The sequence below is a fragment of the Lissotriton vulgaris genome, chromosome 6 (assembly GCF_964263255.1).
Source record: "Lissotriton vulgaris chromosome 6, aLisVul1.2, whole genome shotgun sequence".
Classification (NCBI taxonomy): Eukaryota; Metazoa; Chordata; class Amphibia; order Caudata; family Salamandridae; genus Lissotriton; species Lissotriton vulgaris.
In genome coordinates this window covers 1,359,094,894-1,359,114,577 of record NC_141694.1, presented here as the reverse complement: position 1 = coordinate 1,359,114,577, position 19,684 = coordinate 1,359,094,894, and the positions used below count along the sequence as shown (strand labels likewise).

The window sequence follows — 19,684 nt, the reverse complement described above, 5'->3', positions numbered from 1 at the left end:
CCTGTTCAGGGCTAACTGCAACCTGCTCCGAGTTTTAGAAAGGAGCAGGGTGTCGTCGGCAAAGATTAGCATCGGATATTTTGACCTGCCCAGGGATGGTGCATCGGTCTGTGTGTTGATAAAATATTCAACAACCTGGTTTATGAAGAGGAGAAACAGGGTAGGAGCCAACACGCAGCCCTGGCGCACACCACGTTGGACTGGGAAGCTGTTAGTCACCTGACCCTGCTTGCCCCACCTCACTCGGGCGAAATTATCCTCATGCAATCTCATGACTAATTCCAAGAGTTCGACAGGAAGGCCCATGCGTCTTAATGCTTCCCATAGTTTCACCCTTGGAACTAAATCGAAAGCCGACTTAAGGTCTACGAATGCAGCATAGATAACCCCTCACCCAAGAAGACCACCTTCCAGTGGAGCATGGTGAGTCTAAACACCTGGTCTATGGTGCTGGTGCCCAATCTAAACCCGGCCTGCATGGGGGAAAGTATATTATTCTCTTCTATCCATCCCTGGACTCTTGCAAGAACCATTCTTGACACTATTTTTTGGAGTGAATCGATCAAGCTTATGGGGCGATAGTTATTTGGCAATGATCGATCCCCTTTTTTATATATTGGCAGGATCTCTGCCCCAGGATCTCTGCCCCTTTCCAGGATTGTTTAATCCTTGCCCCTGCTGCAGTGGCAATTGCCAGTAGGGTGATGTATGGGACCCATAGATCAAAATTCGATTTAAAAAGGTCTGCAGGTATAGCATCTAGACCTGGGGCTTTTCCTGTCTGGACGGAGCCGGGGGCAAGCACCGTGTCTGAGGGGGAAAAAATAAGTTGTGCACCGGGGTTAGTGGACTTTACCCCCAGTACAGGCTTGATTACCAGTCCGGGCTCGGCGCTCATATCTTTAAATTGGGCTGTAAAGAAATCCACCCAGTCCAGAGCAGAGACGTGGTTAACCGGTATTTGGGAGTCGGGATCCCTGCCCCACCTAATAGTCTCCCAAAATTTCACTTGGTTAGATGACTTGCACGCCATAAGTAGATCTGACCAATAAGAATCATCCCAGTCCCTCTTGGCTGTCCAAAGGACCTGCTTATAGAACTGCCTAGCATTCTTGATGTCGTGGGAAATCCTGGATTTAACAGCAGCTATTAATTTGCTGTGGGCTTCCCTACAGCTCTTATTATACCATCTTTTGTGGGCTTTAACTACCTTATTTTTTGATGGCTTAGTGAACAGGTTTTTAAGTTCCGTGAAACACTTTTCATGGAGGTTGGTAATTAAGGAATCGGCCCCACTAAGGGGGGATAAGTCTATCATCTTACCCCTTGTTTCTAAGACCAGCTCCTCTATTTCATGAATAAGCTCTGGGTCAGCTAAAACCCTGGGCCATTTAACCCGTCTTCTATTGTTACACAATATTATGTCGGACGTTAGGCATGTTGTTACCATAGGACCGGCACCCAGTCCGGGAACCCTAAGACCCAAAGAAAGGGGGTTGTGGTCGCTCTCTGGCCTAGGCTCTACCTCCATGTCTATTATGAGTGACCAAAATTCTACTTTGACCAGTATGTAGTCTATACGACTCACGCTGGTCCCATTGTCAAAAGTTGGTTTCCCGGATTTATCAGACGGAGTGCGACCGTTCACTGCCCGAAGCCCCCACTCCAGGCAAAATCCCAACCAGTGAAGGGCCGCCTCGGTACCCCTGACACCCTTGCTTATAATTAGCGGGGGATATTCCAAGCAGTATCCTCATCAATTCCTACATCTTCAGCCAGACTAAGGATGGGTTCATAAGAGCAGTTCAGGTCGCCTGCAACTAGGATAAAACGGTCACTACTGAACTTCTTCAGAAGGCTATCTAAATCGTTCAGGACCGGTTGCTTACGACCACCTTGGCAGCCTCGGGCGTAGATGTTAATTAAGAGGATGTCCTTATTATTATCCTTTCTAAGGCTGATACATAGAAGGTCAGGATTTTCTGCCAAGATTTCCTTAGCTTGGAATCCCAGGGTGTTTCTAATCCACACCACAAGTCCTCCAGAGGCCCTACCCTCGGGGCCCTGTATGGCGGGCTTGTAATAATTCAGGTAGCCTGCTCTAAATAGAAGACCAATTGCCCAGGTTTCCTGGAAAACGACGATATCATACGTGTCGATGAAATCGACCCAATCATCGTTATCCAAGCGACCCCTTAGCCCTGCTATATTCCAGGAAGCCACCCTTATTGTTCCTACTAAACTGCTAGATGGAATAGTCTCCGATAAGCCCAAGTCGTCCGCCCTGATCTCGGTGCATCTGGTGAAATGACCAGGGACTGGACTGGGGCCTTCGAAGAGAGCAGGACTGTCTACGCATACTACTATGGGGGTAGGGGGGGGGAATCACCTGAGGGGGATTAGGTACGATAGTGTGCACTGATGCGTCAATCCCCCCAAGTCAATCGACCTCATCCAAACAACCGAACATGTTAGAAGTAGGAGCCCCTTCCCACCAGATGTTTTGACCTTGCCGACCATCCCTTCGTCCTTTCCGTCTGAAATTTTGGACAAATGACCAATTCCCCTCTATATCAACATTCTGCCGTGGAGGGTAGAAAAAAGTGAGGGGTCTGACAACAATAGTGGAATTTTCACCTTGTGTGTCCCATGAACAAAGGTGCTGGGCTGTATGGGGATCCGCAAAGGAGACTACTATGCAGTCGCCCGCAATAGTCTTACGTGTGGGACCTACCCAGGGTACTCTACGTACCATTAGTATCTTGCTTCTTAGATGGGGAGGAAGCGGTCTATTTACATTAAGCCAGTGAATGACCTTGTTTTTTAGCAACCAATGGTTCTCTTGGGTTTGTAAATCCAGTGCGGGCATGCCAGCTAACACAATGACATATGGCCTGGCTTCTGGTGGTAGGTCAATAAATCCCCCACGAAAGTTCGGGCGGCTAGGTTGCTGGGGAAGTGTGCACGTGGTCACTGGCTGCTTAAGCTGGTGAGATACAGCTTGGGACCTCTGATAAGATGGTACTATACCTAGTGGGGGGCGGGGGGTAGGGGCCGTAGTTCGCGGGATAGTAACTGTGGGGTTACAAACTTTTGTACGGGGTTTGGATTTTGGGGGGGTTCTAGCACAGGGGCCTGTGTGGTACGGACATCGCCCTTGGTTATCTTATCTTCCATTTGTTTAAGACTAAGACTAGCTAGAGTAACTATAGTCTTGTCCATTTCTAGTAAGCTGTTTTCGATGCGAGAAAGTCTAAGTTCCAAGGGGGTTAAGAGCTGTTTTAAAGTATCCCACACGATTTTAAGGAATTCTTCGTCACCCCCCGGATCCTTCCCTGGCTCACTCAGCCTACCCTCAGTGGACCTCTCAGCGCTGTTAGCAAGAGATTCCCCCGTTGTTAAGTCTAACACAGCGCTGGGTAAACCAGAGCCAATTTCCTCTCCCAGTGTACAAGTATTCACTTCAGGGACCTCTTTACCTGCCCCGTTTGGGACCAGAGGTCGTCGATTATTGAAAAATTGAGACCTCGCAATTTTGGCTTTTTTACGTGCATAGGCTGATCTGGCAAGGCATTTCCTTTTATGAGTGGCATCTTTTTTTTTTACGCTTGCTACCTGCTTAGACAGCTAAAATTTGCTGGTAAAGCCCGTGCCTGACCCAGGGACATATTGTGCCGACACCTTAGAGGACTTAGGGGGTGTCGATGATGGAATAAGAAGGGGCTCAGATGGTGGTGTTGTAGGGACGTGATGGATATCCGCCTGTGTTAACAATGGTCGAGGGCCAGATAGGCGCTCCGGGGTTAAAACAGAGGCAATTTTCCCTAAGGATGATTTTTTTGAGGACGCTAGGTTCAGGGAAAGTCTTCTAATTCCAGGGACACTCTATGTTGCATTTTGCTGATTTCCACATCAATGGCCATATTGGTCTTGGTAAGGAAATCATCAAGGGTCCCATTGGGCTTATTCGCCCCCTTAGCAGTTTTGCTACGACTACCCCGTGTGCACATAATGGTTAGGGAGAACAAACAAAATAACGGGAGAGAAGTATGGCAGCAAGGAGACAGGGGGGGTGGCCCAGGCCAGGCCTCTCAGACCTCGAACGGCCTCAAACGGCCCGCTCTTTGCCCGGTCTTCGCCCCGATCCAGCTGCGGCAAACACAACAGGAGAAAGGAGCCATCACGCAGTTCTCCCGGTCAATCTTCCAGGCAAGGTTTCCCGCAGTCCACAGCAACCAGGCAGCTTTAATCAAAGCAAGGGGCGTGACCGGCAGGGAGAGCGGCCGCAGGTGTGACACGCAGGGACTCCTGGTCAATTGAGTCCCTGCTAAGCTGCTCGCAGCCCTGCCGGTTGAAGAGGCACACCAATGTTCAGCTCCCCTCGTTAAATGCCCCACAGAGTCAAAGGACGCAGCGGGACCCGCGCAGCGGGTCCGGCAAGGCGTTGATGCAGTGCTCTGTCCCACAGATCCAGCGGCGGCAAACACAACAGGGGAAAGGAGCCTTCACGCAGTTCTCCCGGTCAATCCTCCAGGCAAGGTTTCCCGCAGTCCACAGCAACCAGGCAGCTTTCATCAAAGCAGGGGGCGTGACCGGCAGGGAGAGCGGCTGCAGGTGTGACACGCAGGGACTCCTGGTCAATTGAGTCCCTGCTAAGCTGCTCGCAGCCCTGCCGGTTGGAGAGGCACACCAATGTTCAGCTCCCCTCGTTAAATGCCCCACAGAGTCAAAGGACGCAGCGGGACCCACGCAGCGGGTCCGGCAAGGCGTTGGTGCAGTGCTCTGTCCCACAGATCCAGTGGCGGCAAACACAACAGGAGAAAGGAGCCTTCACGCAGTTCTCCCGGTCAATCCTCCAGGCAAGGTTTTAAATGCTTAAAATAAATAAACTACACTCACAAGGCCTGATTCATGAGACAAGCTGTGACGAAAATTGAGAGCAGCAACTTATTTTTTTCTGTATTAATAAAATGTGAACTGGTGCGTATCTAGAGATTACTAACACAGATTGTAGATGTAAATCCCTGAGGAGATCACCTGTCTGCTCCTAGGCCTGTCCTTAGGATATCCACAGGCAATAGTTGCCACCAGAAAATCATGTCTATAGCCCAGTTCAGAAGCATATAGCTGAGTGTCGGTCATTGGACTTTGGTGAAACGCCTAACTCCTCTTGTGCTCGGTCGATGACGTCTGGTCTTTTCATGCCTCCTGGCTGAAAAAGGGGTGCAGTTGGACTCCTCAAAAGATACCTTGCAGATGGGATACATTTTGAGTCTCCTTCAAGTTTAACAGGCCATCAAAAGAGATCTAATCAGTCTGGGACATGTTCGGACTGGCGTAGTGTCCCACCGTTAAGTGACCATAACCTTTCTTTCCCAGGGTGAGGCAAATGCCTTTCTAGTCGGTGGCATCCTGTGATTTAGTTCTACTTTCTTGGAAGATGTTCCGCTTAGCGTTCATACATTTGCCAAGCATGTAATTGAACCTCTGACCCTTTTCACCTTCACAATGCTTCAATGATGAATGGTCGATCTTCGGCTTGCTCTTCTTTTATTCCAAAAGTAAGTGCCATTGTAGTTTCACTTGAATGTGGAGATCATCCTTCCAACTTCCCTCATACCCATACCTGAGGACATCCCTTACAACATGAATATAAATCACACCTGATGCTTTTACCTTGATCATACCAGGAATCGGTGTTAGTCAGATCAGCTTTTCATACTCTTTGGGTCTTGATGCCAGCTGAGCAGCTGCTAAGGCCACTGTTACAATGGCATTAACATCACTCGTCACCAGTTGCTACTCTATGTATGGACCCCAACATCCATTTGGCATAAACGCACACTCTATCTGAACAAAGGCTGTGGCATTTACCAGGCCTATGGCTGTCGTATAGATCTGCTGGGCATCTATACCCGTTATACCTATTCTTCTGACATGCTTTTGAGCTTTCAACCCTTTTTTTAAACAGCTGTAGAAGCAGTGTCTGGTCCCACAGATAGTAGATGGAATACTCAGCATTGGAAAATAGCCAAAGTACCCATACACGAAGAGTTATGGAGTGACCATGCAGGTTCATTTATCAGTTTAATATTTTATGATTCGTCTTTTTAAAGATTGTGATGTATCACTCTTAATTGTCTATTTTAAACGTCAAATTCTAGATTCTGTCGTCAAATTGGTAATATGCCTCAGAAATTCAGCCGAAGTAATAACAGATATTTGAGTAATGTCTGTTTGCTGGGAAGTTAAAGTAAAGGGGGTGCAGGTAGCCCTTGAGGGCTGGAGCCATGCCAGAATTCCTCTTGAAATACATTTGCATAACATTTATTCAAATAAGAATCATTTACATAGTCAATAGTTACCTTTTTAAATCTGGTATTATTTGTCCCCAGTACACCAATTTTATACACATTTGCCCACTGTTGTGTAGGGTCAAACACAGTGTCTGTAACTTTGTGCTAGGTATAATTGTACATGATGTAAATTGGGTTGGACCCTGGCTTCCACAAGTAACTCAGTTCAGTTTAAATGTAAGTTTTTCTAATCTCTGTGTTCTGCTGTTTATCTAGAAACATATTTGCCTGTTATTTCATTTCAGTCCTTCAACACATTGCACATGATGTATCATGAAGCCACGGCCTGCCATGTGACTGGAGACCTAGTGGAACTCCTGTCAATTTTTCTTTCTGTTCTCAAGTCAACACGACCTTATCTGCAAAGAAAAGGTATTGCCCTGTCTGGTTTTTTTTGTTAAAGAATATTTTGTGTTAGATATTAAGAATATTTGATGTGGTTGCATGCTTTCCCGTTTGCTCTAAGCATTCATGTTCTCTTCTCCCTGTGCCATTACTCTGAAGACATGCACTGACAAAGGATTATTATACATATCTAATACAAACTTTTAACTGCAGATTCCTTACCTTAAAATTATCCCCAGGCACCACACTGGTTCCAGAAAAGTGTCATGAGCAGTACCCCTGCAGGAGGGTATATGGTTTCGATTGGCTCCTTATGGTATTGTCCGCGCCGGAAGTGACATACGTAGTTCCTATATAGGCGCCACCTCAGTGCACTGATATCAGTTCTTGTCCTTGAGCACTGATACAGAGGGAGCTACACCTTACTCAATTTGTGACTAACTTTTTTCACAGTTTTGTCAAGTCTTTTTGAGGTTTTCCTCCTGGTGTGGCAGGGGTGTCGTCCTGGTGTAGCAGAGTTGTCCTCCTTCAAGTCCGCCTTCGAGCCCCGTGACGCCTGTCACCACTGGATGTCCGTTAAGAACATGCATTTTGTATGCCTTTGGTGTGTCGAGTGTGACCATGATCCGAAAGCCTGCTCTGATTGCTGTGCCAGGAACCCGAAGGCTTTCAGGTAGCTATTTCCCATGCTTCTGGTGGTTCGAAGGGCTACACAGCGACTACCCAGGCCCCAGTCGAGAGGGAGGTCCCTGGAGCGGTCTTGGAGTCTGCGATTCTCGTTACACTCCAAGTTGTCGAGTTATTTAGGTAAGTCCCGCAAGAAGTCGTCAAAGAGGTAAGAGGGAGCGTCAACATTCAAGGCCTGGCTCCATTATTGTGTCAGCTTCTGGGCTGTCTCCGTGCCCCCCCAAATTTCCAAGAGACAGACCAACCCCGCCCAATTGAGAGAATTTTATGAGGCTATGCACCTTATTTTTGGGCGACCTGTTCCATGGGGTGTGCCTTCGGGCCCTGAGGGTTCGGGAGGGGCCTCTACTGGATCCACGCCAGCGGCTCCTACCCCAGCTGGGCTTCTTGAATCCGTGGATGGATTCATATCGGCGCAGGCCGTGCCTCCTCACTAATGCTGATGCTCCCGTCGCCCTCCCCATTCTGATCTCCATGACACGAAGATGGATGGGCATCATACAGCGCCACCTGGAACCATGCCTTCCAGGCCAGATACTAATCCCTATTTTAAAGCTAGGACTTGGGGAGGAGTGAGAGGGGTCTGAGGACCCTAAAGAATACCAGCATTATGACCCTAACATGGACTTGTGTGAGTATTTGGTGGACGTCTGCAGACTGGGTACCTCTCCCTATACTGGCATGGTTTTTCAACCTACCGTAGCTTTGGAGGAGGGAGCGTCATTTGCAATGGTAGTGAAGAAGGTGGCAACGGTCTTGGACCTTAGCTTGCCCTTGGTGGCAATCAAGACAAATGTCTTGACAGAAGTGCTTTAACCGTAAGTGTCCCTTTCTGAGCCACTCCTCCCATTTAATGAAGCTTTTACCAACATCCAGCTTGGAAGTTGGGCCAAGCCCAACACATGGTCTCCTGTGAACAGAACTATTGCCTTGCCTTGCCCCACACACCCTACCCGACCTTGTGTGAGCCTTGGTGGTCCAAGCCTCCACTTCCCACCTGGTGCATTCCCAACTTCACCACTGGATCAGGAATCCAAGTGGCTGGACAATTTAGACAAGAAGGTTTTTTTCTACCACCAGCCTGGCACTGCGGTTAGTGAATGCAGGAAGCTTACTTTTTATTTTGTAGTGCCAATGAAAGGGCACACCATGAAAAAAGAAAAGATAACCCTTATTGGATTACATAGCTTAAATGAATAAGCCCAAGTACTCTATTTGTGGTAGTGTGGTCGAGCAGGTTAGGCTTATCAGAGAGTAGTGACTATTAAGCATTTGTTGTGCACCCAGAGTCAACAAATGAGACACACACACACTCGAGAAAAATCTCAAGACCAATTTAGAGAAATAATACAGATTTTTATATAATTTTAGACACCAAGATTATCATAATCAGGTAGGTTCTTTAGGCGTTATAGATTTTTACAGGTAAAAAAAGACAGTCACAGCTGTCAGATTTGCGGCATGAACCTCGAATGCAGTAATGTTATTCTATGGGAGGAAAATACATGTACTGCATAGGTATACTTGCAAACAGTTGTAGAAGGTATCCTTTTGGGTTTAAGGTGCTTAGGGCCCAGGGTCCAAGAAACCCCCACCAGCAGTTTGGGTTGCATTGCCTTGGGGCGTCCAGGTACTGAGGTGTTGATCGCGTTGGTAGCCTTGAGGGATACACTGTAATGTTTAGTGGGACCTGTTAAAACAGAGTCTGCAAGGGGGGCATGGGGCAAGTCTGGGGAACCCAAAGGGGGTCTCTGTCCTTGAGGGTTTATGGGGCACAGGACACAGTTGGTTTCCGTGAACCAAGGCTAGGGGGCTCAGTTGGAAAGATGTTTTGGCCACTGGGTCGCTGTTGTTAGAGACTCTCACTCGGCTTTGGTGATCTGGACAGGGGAAAAAAAACAACAGCAGGGGCATTCTCGGTTTTGACCACAGTGATCCTGAAGTCCCTCGTCAGCAGGTCGGCTTCGGCATCAGTGGTCTGCGAACTTGACACCCAAAAAGCTTTGGTTGTGGTAAATTCTCTGGTACCCAGAGTACTGGTGCTGCGCAACTCATGCAGGGCCTGGCGTCTCCAAAGTCGGCAGTGAGATTGATCTAACCTCCTGGAGCAGCAAAGCCTTCCTGGCAAGATGCTCCTTTGGTGGACCCAATGGTTGGCAATTCGAGGTACAGGGCAAGTGTATTCGTTTCCTTCAGCTGCAGGGGGCTGGCTCCTTCACTCCAAGGGAGATTCTGCTTGCTTGTTGAAGTTACACAAGCCCTGCTCATCAGCAAGCTAGATTATGGTAATGCTCTGTTCGAAGGCGTGGCAGATTACCTCTTTGCATGCCTGCAGGTGCTACAAAACGCGGCGGCCAAACTGGTGTGCAATAAAAGCAGACTGAGCTCAGCATCGATGTACATGAAACATCTCCACTGGCAACCCATGCGACAAAGAGCAGTATCTGATAGAGACTACTAGCCGCAGATTGCTTAACGTAGAATTACCCCCAGGCGTGAGACTGGATCCAGAAAACTTTTCTGCCACGGCACTCCCGCGTGCCGGGGGGACAGCACCACGTGACTCCGCCCTGACGTCGTCCGCGCTCGTGACGTCAGCGAGGATACATAAGTCCCACCCCGGCTCGCCTACATCAGTTTTTTCTCTTTTGGCGTGCAACGCAGATACGGATTGTGTCCTGGCCTGTTTTTAGGCCTTCTCTACTTTTTCACGCTTTGGCGCTAAGTGAAACAGTGTGCGAATGCCTTCGGGCTTCAAGACGTGTATCTCCTGTGCAAGTCCCATGTCGGCGACGGACCCTCACCAGATTTGCATGTGGTGCCTGGGTGAGCACCACGACTTGGAGAGTTGCGACGCCTGCTGTAGGAGAGTAGGGTCTGCTTCCTCTGGTTACTCCCACTTTTTCCTGTGTTTCACTGGTTTTTCAACTTTAGTCTGGCTGTGGCCCTGCTAATCATGACCACAGTCTAGCTGTTCTCTCTCTAAAATGATACCATGTACTATAGGTACATACCAGACTGGTTACTGAGTTACCTTGTGAGCCCCTAGTATATGCTACCTTAGGTACCAAGGGCATAGGTACCCCAGAGGCCTACCAGGGGCTGAAGCATGTATTATGCCACCCCTTGGAAGCCTTCCAAAATAGCACCACAGGTCTGCACTTGCAGTCTGGATAAGGTGATGTAAGCACCCCTTACTGACTTATAGTATACCTGTAACTACCAATACAAATAGACACATATTAACCTATAAGTCACTCCTATGGCAGGCCTTGACAATCGTGAAGGCAGAGTGCTTGATTTTGTGTGAGAGGGTGCCCTAGCATGAGCTGAGTCCCTCTGCAGCTTTCGGAAATCCTTCCTTATAGCTCTTCTATGACATAGCCATACCATATACTCTTTAAGTGCATTACAATCCTCGTGGTTAATGCTAACTTTGGTTTGGCTTTATCAAAACATGTTGTGTAAGGTGTCGAGCACTTTAGAATACTACCCCCCCACCAGTTCTGGCAGCGGGGGTAGCATTCCACCCTTCTAGAGGGAGAAGACATGTTCCCCCCCTGGTATACCCGGGTAAAGTTTAAAAGAGCTTCAGCATCACAAAATGGATGCTGCTGCCACAGACACGAGTCTGACCTCCTGCTGCTGGACGAAACTCCAACAGGGGAGGCCTGGACAATAGGTTTCCTGTCCAGGGAGGTGCCAGCACCTCCCCAGACAGGCTTTAGTGTATTGGGGCAGGGTGGGTTGCATTCAGTGAATGCTTTTCAGACACCGCCTGGGGCACACAAGGTGCTCCATGCATTTCCCAGTTCAACCCGGTTGCTGGGGCACTCAGCCCCAGCTCTGGCGCGAAACTGGACAAAGGGGAAGGGCTGTAACCACCCCCTCCCCAGGTCCTTCCATACATGGGACCTTATGTTATGTTATAGGGCATGACTCACCCTGGGGCGTCTCGGCGCTGCCTAGAAAAACCCAATAGCGGAGAGTCATGTCAGCGGCTATTTGAAAAACAGGAAGGCTTATAGTTGTTTCATAAAGGTGAAGTAAGTCAGAGTTTTCCGCAGGGCCATGGGCAGTCCATTCCAGTACTTTTCCGCAAGAAACTGAAAAGGCTTTACCCCCAGTGCGGCTCAAGCGTATACGAGGGACCTGTAGAAGTCCTAATGAACCAGATCTCAGATTTCTACCTGGAACGGGTTTTACCAGTTTCTTTCGTAGATAGTGAGGGCCTCTACCATTTAGAGCATTATAAGTAAGGCAGCATATTTTAAAAAAGGATCTCTTCCTTACTGGCAGCCAATGCAGTTCTTTCAGCAAGAGTTCAGAGGGGGAGCCAGGTGGCATGTTTAAAATCATTCTGGCAGCTGTATTCTGAATCACCTGTAATTTATTTAGCAGGGTCTCACCCACTTCCGTCAGCAGGGCATTGCCATAGTCTAATCGGCTAATCACCATTGCTTGAACCAAGGTTCTGTGGTGATTAGTAGGCATGTTTGGGAGGATTTTACGAAGTAGTCGTAGGCTATAATAGCAAGAGCTCGTCGTGGCTGCTATATAATCCTTCATCGTTAGCGATTGGTCCAATTTTAATCCAAGATTTATGACACTTTGTTTGGGAACAGGGGCTGCACCCAATTGTGAAGGCCACCACTCGTTTGACCAGACCGTCAAAGCTTTCCCCAGTAGCATAACTTCCGTTTTTCCAGGGTTCAACTGGAGACAGTTATCAGTCATCCAGTTGGAAATTGCCAATTTTCCCATGGAGAAACGTACTTTGTCAGCTTCTGGATTAGGATTGACGGTGAACATAAACTGGGTCTCATCAGCGTAGGAAATCGTTTCGAAGCCCAGATATTCTACTACTTTTGCCAGAGGAGCCATATATATGTTAAAAAGGGTTGGGCTCAAGCAGGAACCCTGAGGGTACGCCTTTGTCCAGAGGCATTTTTCCTGATTGATAGGGACCCAGGATGACGGTTTGGGTTCTGTCAGACATAAAGTGCTGTAGCCATTACAGGGCTACTCCTTGAATGCCACAGGAGACTAACCTCTCCGCAAGCTTTATGTGTGAGATGGTGTTGAAAGCCACGGAGAGGGCTAGTAGGATCAATATGGCTGATCCACCTGCGTCTGTTGTCAGCATGAGGGAGTCACTCACGGCTAAATGGCTGTCTCCGTGCTGAAACCCGGGCGAAAGTCCGATTGTGAAGGGTCCAGGATGTTATTGGTTTTCAGATAACGGCTTAGTTGCCTGTTAATTATGCTTTCAAGCAATTTAGCCAATAATGGAAGATGGGAAATTGGGCGATAGTTGCCAAGATCTTGAGGATCTGCTGAGGGCTTTTTTAATATTGAGCGCACGAATGTTTCCTTCCAAATAGCAGGTATAGTACCTGATTGTATAGACTGATTGAACATTTTTTAGATGGCTGGTGGCTAGTCGGGCCATAATTTCGAGAGGGCAGAGGTCTATGGGTGAGCCCGATTTGGCAGTGGACAGTGCCTTAGATACCTCTTCCAGCGTGGCGGTAGATTAAAAATTGGAATAAATATTAGATATTCTTTCCTGGAAGTATACTCCTAAGGAGTTACAAAATTCTTGAGTTTCCACAGGGGATTGTTTGCAGACTTGAGGGGATACGAAATCCCTTACTATGTTAAAGAGAGCTTTAGAAGAGTTGCTAGAGAGCTCAATTTGGTTCATAATATATGTGCGTCTGGCTGACTTTAGACTGAGATGGTAATTGGACAATGCTTGTTTGTATTTTTGTCTATTCTGGGGGTCCTTACTCACTCGCCAGAGTCTCTTTAGCTTCTTACAGATGGATTTTTCAGATCTCAGGGTGCTGATATACGCCTTTGGGTAGGGCCATTGCTATTTGTTATTGGGATTACAGAGTCCAGGGCTTTCACAAAGGCCTTGTTAAAGGTGTCCAACATTGTGGAGACTTCCATGTCTTTCTTTTGTATTTCCATATAGAACACCTCGTCAAAGGCATCTAGGGAAAGGTTTTGCCATGATCTGTGTGCCACTTGTTTACGCCCTGCAGTCTGGAGTAAGTTCTTCGAACTAAGATGTAGGATGGAGAACTTTATCATGGAATGATCCGTCCAAGTGAGGGGCTCCGGAGTATTACAGACCAAGTTGTCTATGTTGGAAAAAATTTGATCTAATGTATGGCCAGCCTGGTGTGTTGGGCCTTTAACTCTTTGCGTTAGTCCAATTTGCTCTAGGCCGGAAAGAAGTATATTTACCTCATGGGTTGTGTGTATTTCACCATGGAAATTAAAGTCTCCCAACAAAAGAAATGTGTTAGATGCAAGTGCATGGATGGCTATATAGTCTATTAATTTGTCTGTGAAGTCAGCTCTTGGACTTGGAGGACGATATACTAGTGCTCCATTCCAGCTATCGGTAGGGGATGTGGTGATCTTAAAAATTCCTATTTCTAAACTATTGTTCTTTAAAGTGGATATCCAGTTCACAGTGAGATGGTTCTTGAAAGCTATGGCTATTTCTCCTCCTGTTTTTCCTTCTCTGTCTAAGTGTAGTAATTTGTAGTCCTCTGGGATGTCCTTAGAGTTAGTCCATCTCCTAAACTTAGAATAAGTATAGGACCCCAGTTCGTAGGACTTTAGATTACCCTGGACGAAACTCTGAAACAGAAATCTATGACCTTCGACATTCCATATCGACTGGAAGACGGAAGAAATCTCCCTTGGGTGTCAAGTAGTGACCCCCCCATGTTCAAACAGGCACCTAAGAGCATCTTGCCGGTCTGCATTTTCGAGGCTCCCGCCAGATCCCGAAGAATCTGCGACACAAGACACAGACTTCCAGTCATCTCTGAGGCCGACACGAAATCCCAGCAAAGCTGAGACCCGCAGCCATCACGAGAGACCTGGGACCGGAACTCCTGGGCTTCCTGCAATTTTGCAACTGCACCTACTTCCCCAAGTTTCCCGAAGTTGTGCATTGGGCCATTTGTTACCCTTGCCCCAGCACCTTTTGCACCAAAGCCGAGAGGCTTGTACTCCACGAGTGACCCATGAGTCCCCTTTCTTCACTGCAGCTCGAGACTCCTTCGCGATCCCTAGTCCATTGGCTAGTGGGTACCCACGAAGGACAATCCTTTGTTTCTTGGGATTTCCCGGTTGCTCCAGATGTGCCCTGACTCCCCTCAAAAGGGTGAGTCCCTCAGACCTTGCTGGTCTGCACGGAAGCCAGTCTTGTCTTCTTGCTTGGGCTGCTGTTGCCAAGGCAGCCCAATCTGGATTCTGACGCTGCAGCACTCGACATCCTTCGTGGGACAGCTTGAATCCTGGTCGTCGTCAATGCCTCCTGGTTGAAGAGTGAAGCTTCACTTACTTCACCTGAAAACATCCAACATTGACTGGTATCTAACTGTCGCCATCCTGGTCACTGGCTAGTGACCCAGAGTCTGTCCCCTTCAGATCTCCGATCCACCCGGACATTGGAATCGACGACGAAACCCGACACCAAAAGGCACCTATGCACCCGGCTTCCCTGGGTGAGGTAACACGAATACTCCGGTGCTCCCGTGGGTCTTGACTCTCGAAGTGTCTAAGTCCAAAAGGGTTCTATCGTAGTTCACCCGAAGTGTCCTTAATCTTTAAAATTGTAACTTGCTTTTCCTCCATAGAAGTCAATGGTGATTTGCGGCTGTGTTTAGACACTGCACGCGTCCCCTGTGGGTCTCCTGCTTACCTACCTTGGGTGGTTTCTGGTTGCCCCAGCGGGTCTACAGGCCCTAGGCCTAGCTTCTATCCCTCACGTGGTTCTTATACCACTTTCTTAGTATATGATTTGTGAGGCCCCTAGGGCAAAACGTATACTGCACTAATCTGAAAGAAACACGTTAGTGTTAGATTCCTTACCTTAGAATATCCCCAGGCGTCAGTCTGGATCCGGAAACTTTTGCGTAGCAGTACCCCTGCGCGTCGGTAGGCGTCGTCTGCAGGCGTCCCCTGCGGCTCCGCGTCCGTCGTCGGCGTCGTGCGCCGTGATGACGTCGCTGGAGTACATAGACGCCGCCTCCGCGCGCTGACGTCAGTTCTTCTTTTTTCCGCGCCAGTGGACGCAGATCTGGAAGAGCAGTACTCCGGTCTTTGACCAAGTTTTTTCGACTTTTTTCAAGAAGTCGGGGCGTCGTCATCGTACCCCCGACTCCCCCCGACGCTCGCGCGATGCGGCCGGGGGCTCGGGTGACCCCAACCCCGCGGCTCCGCGAGAGTCGCCGGCGCGGCCTGCCTCATACCCTCCGGTCCCTGGGCATGGCGCGACGCCTGAGGAGATCGAGGCGTTCCTCATGGCCATGAGGGCGCTCGCTTCTCCGACGGGGCCTACGGCGCCTTCGGGCCCAGTGCTACCGTCTGGGGGCCCTGGCGGTTCGGGTGTCCCTGCCTCGGCGCCGTCGGGTGCTCCGGGCCCGGCGTCGCCGACGGCTCCGACCCCGGCGCCGCAGGGGCCTTCGGGATCGGCGCCGGCTGGTCTTCCGGCCTCCCCGGCGCCGTTGCCATCGGGGTTACCCCCGGCGCCGCCCCCGCGCGGCGCCGGTTCTCCACTGCCGGTTCCGGCCGGCGGTGGGGTTCCGGCGCCGGCCCCGGGCGGCGCCGTCCCCTTACCTTCTCCGACGCCGGACGCGGCGCCGGATGGGCGTCGCACGACGCCGGTCCCGGCGCCGATGGGGCCCATGAACCCCGAGGAGCCGGTCTTCATCATTGACTCCGAATACGGAGAGGATGAGGAGTACGGTGAAGGTCGGGAGGGGTCCGAGGACCCTCTGGCTCGCGAGTGCCAGTATGACCCGGACTGGACGGGTGACTTGGGGGATGCCAGTGGTTTGGACGACTCCCCTAACCCTGGTTTGATCTCTCCTCCAACCGTGGCATCGGTGGAGGGAGCTGCCTATTCTGTGGTGCTGATGAGGGCTGCCAAGGCCTTAAACCTTGAGCTCCCCGTCGCGGCCGTGAGGCCTAACATCCTCACCGAGGTCTTCAAGCCGCAGTCATGCCCTTTGGAGCCTCTGCTGCCGTTTAATGAAGCCTTGTCTGACGTTCTGTTGGGCACGTGGTCCAGGCCCGCTTCAGGTGCGCCTGTTGATCGGAACGTGGCCAGGCGCCACCGTCCTTGTCCGGACGACCCCAAGTACCTGTCTACCCACCCCACTCCTGAGAGTCTGGTGATCCAGGCCTCGACCTCCCAGTCCGCATTCCCGTCGGCCCCGCCCGACCGGGAATCCAAGAGGTATGACCAGTTTGGTAAAAAGGTCTTCTCGTCCATTAGTTTGGGCCTGCGGTCTTGCAACACCGCCTGCCTCTTGGGCCGCTACACCCACTCTGTGTGGGATACGGTCGCGGAGCTGCTGCCAGAATGCCCCATGGAGGTGCGGGCAAAGCTCGGTCAAGCTGTAGCTGAGGGCCGGGATGCAGCGAAATATTCCATTCGGTGTGGTCTTGATACGACCGACTCGCTGGGCAGGGCTATGTCTACGACGGTGGCGATTCGCCGTCACGCCTGGCTGAGATCCGCCAATTTTTCGGCTGATGTCCAAAATACCCTGATGGACATGCCGTTTGATGGCTGTCACCTGTTCGGTGACAAAGCGGACCACGCGCTGGAACGCTTCAAGGACTCCAGGGTCACGGCCAAGTCCTTGGGTCTCTCGACCCAGCGTCAGCAACCGGGTTCGTTTCGCCCCTTTCGTGGCCAAGGAAGGGGCGCCCCCACACGTGCTGCCAGCCACGCGCCGCAACAATCCTTCCAACGCGGTGGCGGCCGTGGAAACCGCCGTGGTGGCGGTCGGGGACAACGGCGGGGTCAGACCACACCTTCCCCCGCAGCATCTACCCCAAAATCCTCCTAGTCCGTGCTTTCGGCCCCATGTGACGCCAGTGGGTGGCAGGGTTCGCCATCACCACGCTCACTGGCGCACGATCACTTCGGACAGGTGGGTGCTGCAAATTGTCCGAAGGGGCTACTCCCTCCCCTTCGAGACCTCTCCTCCAGCCATGCCACCGCAGAACCACCGTGTGTCGGGGGACCACTTGACACTTCTGCAGGAGGAAGTTACGGCCCTCTTGGCCAAGGGGGCCATCGAGCGCGTTCCTGGGCCAGAAGTAGGGCGTGGTTGTTATTCCCACTACTTTCTGGTGCCCAAGAAGGACAAGGGGGGCCTACGTCCTATCTTGGATCTAAGGAACGTCAACGGCTTCCTCCGGAAGGAGAAGTTCAAGATGTTGACGTTAGCTCAGGTCTTGGCTGCTCTAGACCCGCAAGACTGGATGGTAGCGTTGGACTTGCAGGACGCCTATTTTCACATCCCCGTCCTGCCGGCCCACCGGCGTTACCTGCGGTTCACGGTAGGCCAGGAGCACTTTCAGTTTGTCGTGCTCCCCTTCGGCCTTACCAGCGCCCCACGGGTGTTCACAAAGGTGATGGCGGTGGTCGCAGCCCATCTGCGCAGGTTAGGGGTTTCAGTCTTCCCCTACCTAGACGACTGGTTGTTGAAGGCGGGCTCGCCCCAGACAGTCGTCCACCACCTTCAGATGACGGCAGACCTCTTGCACGACCTGGGGTTCTCCATCAACGTGCCGAAATCACACCTGTGTCCCTCTCAAAAGCTCCTTTTCATCGGAGCGGTTCTGGACTCGGCGCAGTTTCGGGTTTATCCTCCGGAACGGCGGGTTCGGGATATTCAGGCTTTGATTCCCATCTTTCAGCCGCTATCCCGAGTCTCGGTCAGGTTGACGCTGCGGCTGCTGGGACTGATGGCTTCCTGCATCCTTCTGGTGCATCACGCCAGGTGGCGGATGCGGGCTCTGCAGTGGGACCTGAAGTTTCAGTGGGCCCAGCATCAGGGCAACTTGTCCGACCACGTCTTGATCTCGGAGGGCACTGCGAGACAACTGCAGTGGTGGCTTACGGACCGCGATTGGGTCAGGGGCAAGTCCCTCTCCCTTCCCCAACCGGAGCACGTTGTCGTGACGGACGCGTCCCTCCAGGGCTGGGGTGGCCACTTGGGAGAGGCAGAGATCAGAGGCATCTGGTCTCCGGCGGAGTCCCGGCTCCATATCAATCTGTTGGAGCTGCGGGCGATTCGTCTGGCACTGAAGGCATTCCTCCCCTTTGTCAACGGGAGTGTAGTGCAGGTGTTCACCGACAACACCACCGCCATGTGGTACTGCAACAAACAGGGCGGAGTGGGGTCGTGGACCCTTTGCCAGGAGGCTCTGCGCCTCTGGCAATGGCTGGAACGTCAGGGCGTGACTCTGACGGTTCAACACCTGGCAGGTTCTCTGAACGCCAGGGCGGACGAACTCAGCCGTCGGTGCTCGATGGATCACGAATGGCGTCTGAACTCGGACGTGGCGCAAGGCATCTTTCTGCAATGGGGAGAGCCTTGGTTAGATCTATTCGCCACAGAAGAGAACGCGCAATGTCATCAGTTCTGCGCGTTGGAGTTTCCAAGACGGCACTCGCACGGCGACGCCTTTCGGCGCGAGTGGAGTTGCGGTCTGTTATACGCCTTTCCGCCTATACCACTTCTGCCCAGAGTGCTGAAGAAGATCAGGCGCGACCGGGCCCAAGTTATCCTTGTGGCTCCGGACTGGGCTCGAAGGTACTGGTATCCCGAGCTACTCAGCATGTCGGTCGGTCCCCCGATCCGCCTGCCCCTTCAGGAGGACCTTCTGTCGCAGCAGCAGGGGACGGTCCTCCACCCGAACCTGTCCAGTCTCCACCTCCATGCTTGGAGATTGAGCGGCGGCAGTTGAGGCCATTTGACTTGCCTCCTGAAGTCTGTGATGTTATTCTGGCAGCCAGGCGTCCCTCCACTAAGTCGGTATACGCCTGTCGGTGGAACAGATTTGTGGCATGGTGCACAGCAAAGGCTGTGGATCCTCTTTCTGCCCCTCTTTCGGAGGTTCTTCTGTTTCTTCTTTCTCTTGCCCAGCAGGGCTCTGCTCTGGGCACTATCAAGGGCTACCTTTCTGCCCTTTCAGCCTTCTTGAGGCTTCCTGATCAGCCTTCTTTGTTCAAATCCCCGATTGTAACTCGATTCTTGAAAGGCATCACTCACATGTTTCCACCTGTTCCGTTTGTGATGCCTCAGTGGGATTTGAACCTGGTTCTAACTTTCCTGATGTGTGCTCCCTTTGAGCCCCTTCATTCTTGCCCTCTCCGTCTCCTGACTTTAAAGACGGCTTTCCTGGTTGCCATCACCTCTGCCAGGAGGGTGAGTGAGCTCCAGGCTCTTTCTGTCCAACCTCCT

General features: G+C 51.0%; 1 protein-coding gene across 2 annotated transcripts in view; it reads left to right on the top strand.

Moving 5' to 3' along the window:
• The window catches only part of USP34 (ubiquitin specific peptidase 34), a 2,709,276-nt gene that overhangs the window by 2,432,836 nt on the left and 256,756 nt on the right, over positions 1-19,684 (top strand). For both annotated transcript variants that reach the window (XM_086927486.1, XM_086927485.1), the window contains exon 70: positions 6,602-6,728. In XM_086927486.1, the coding sequence (XP_086783612.1) occupies positions 6,602-6,728 (127 nt within the window). The remainder of the gene's footprint in view (positions 1-6,601; positions 6,729-19,684) is intronic.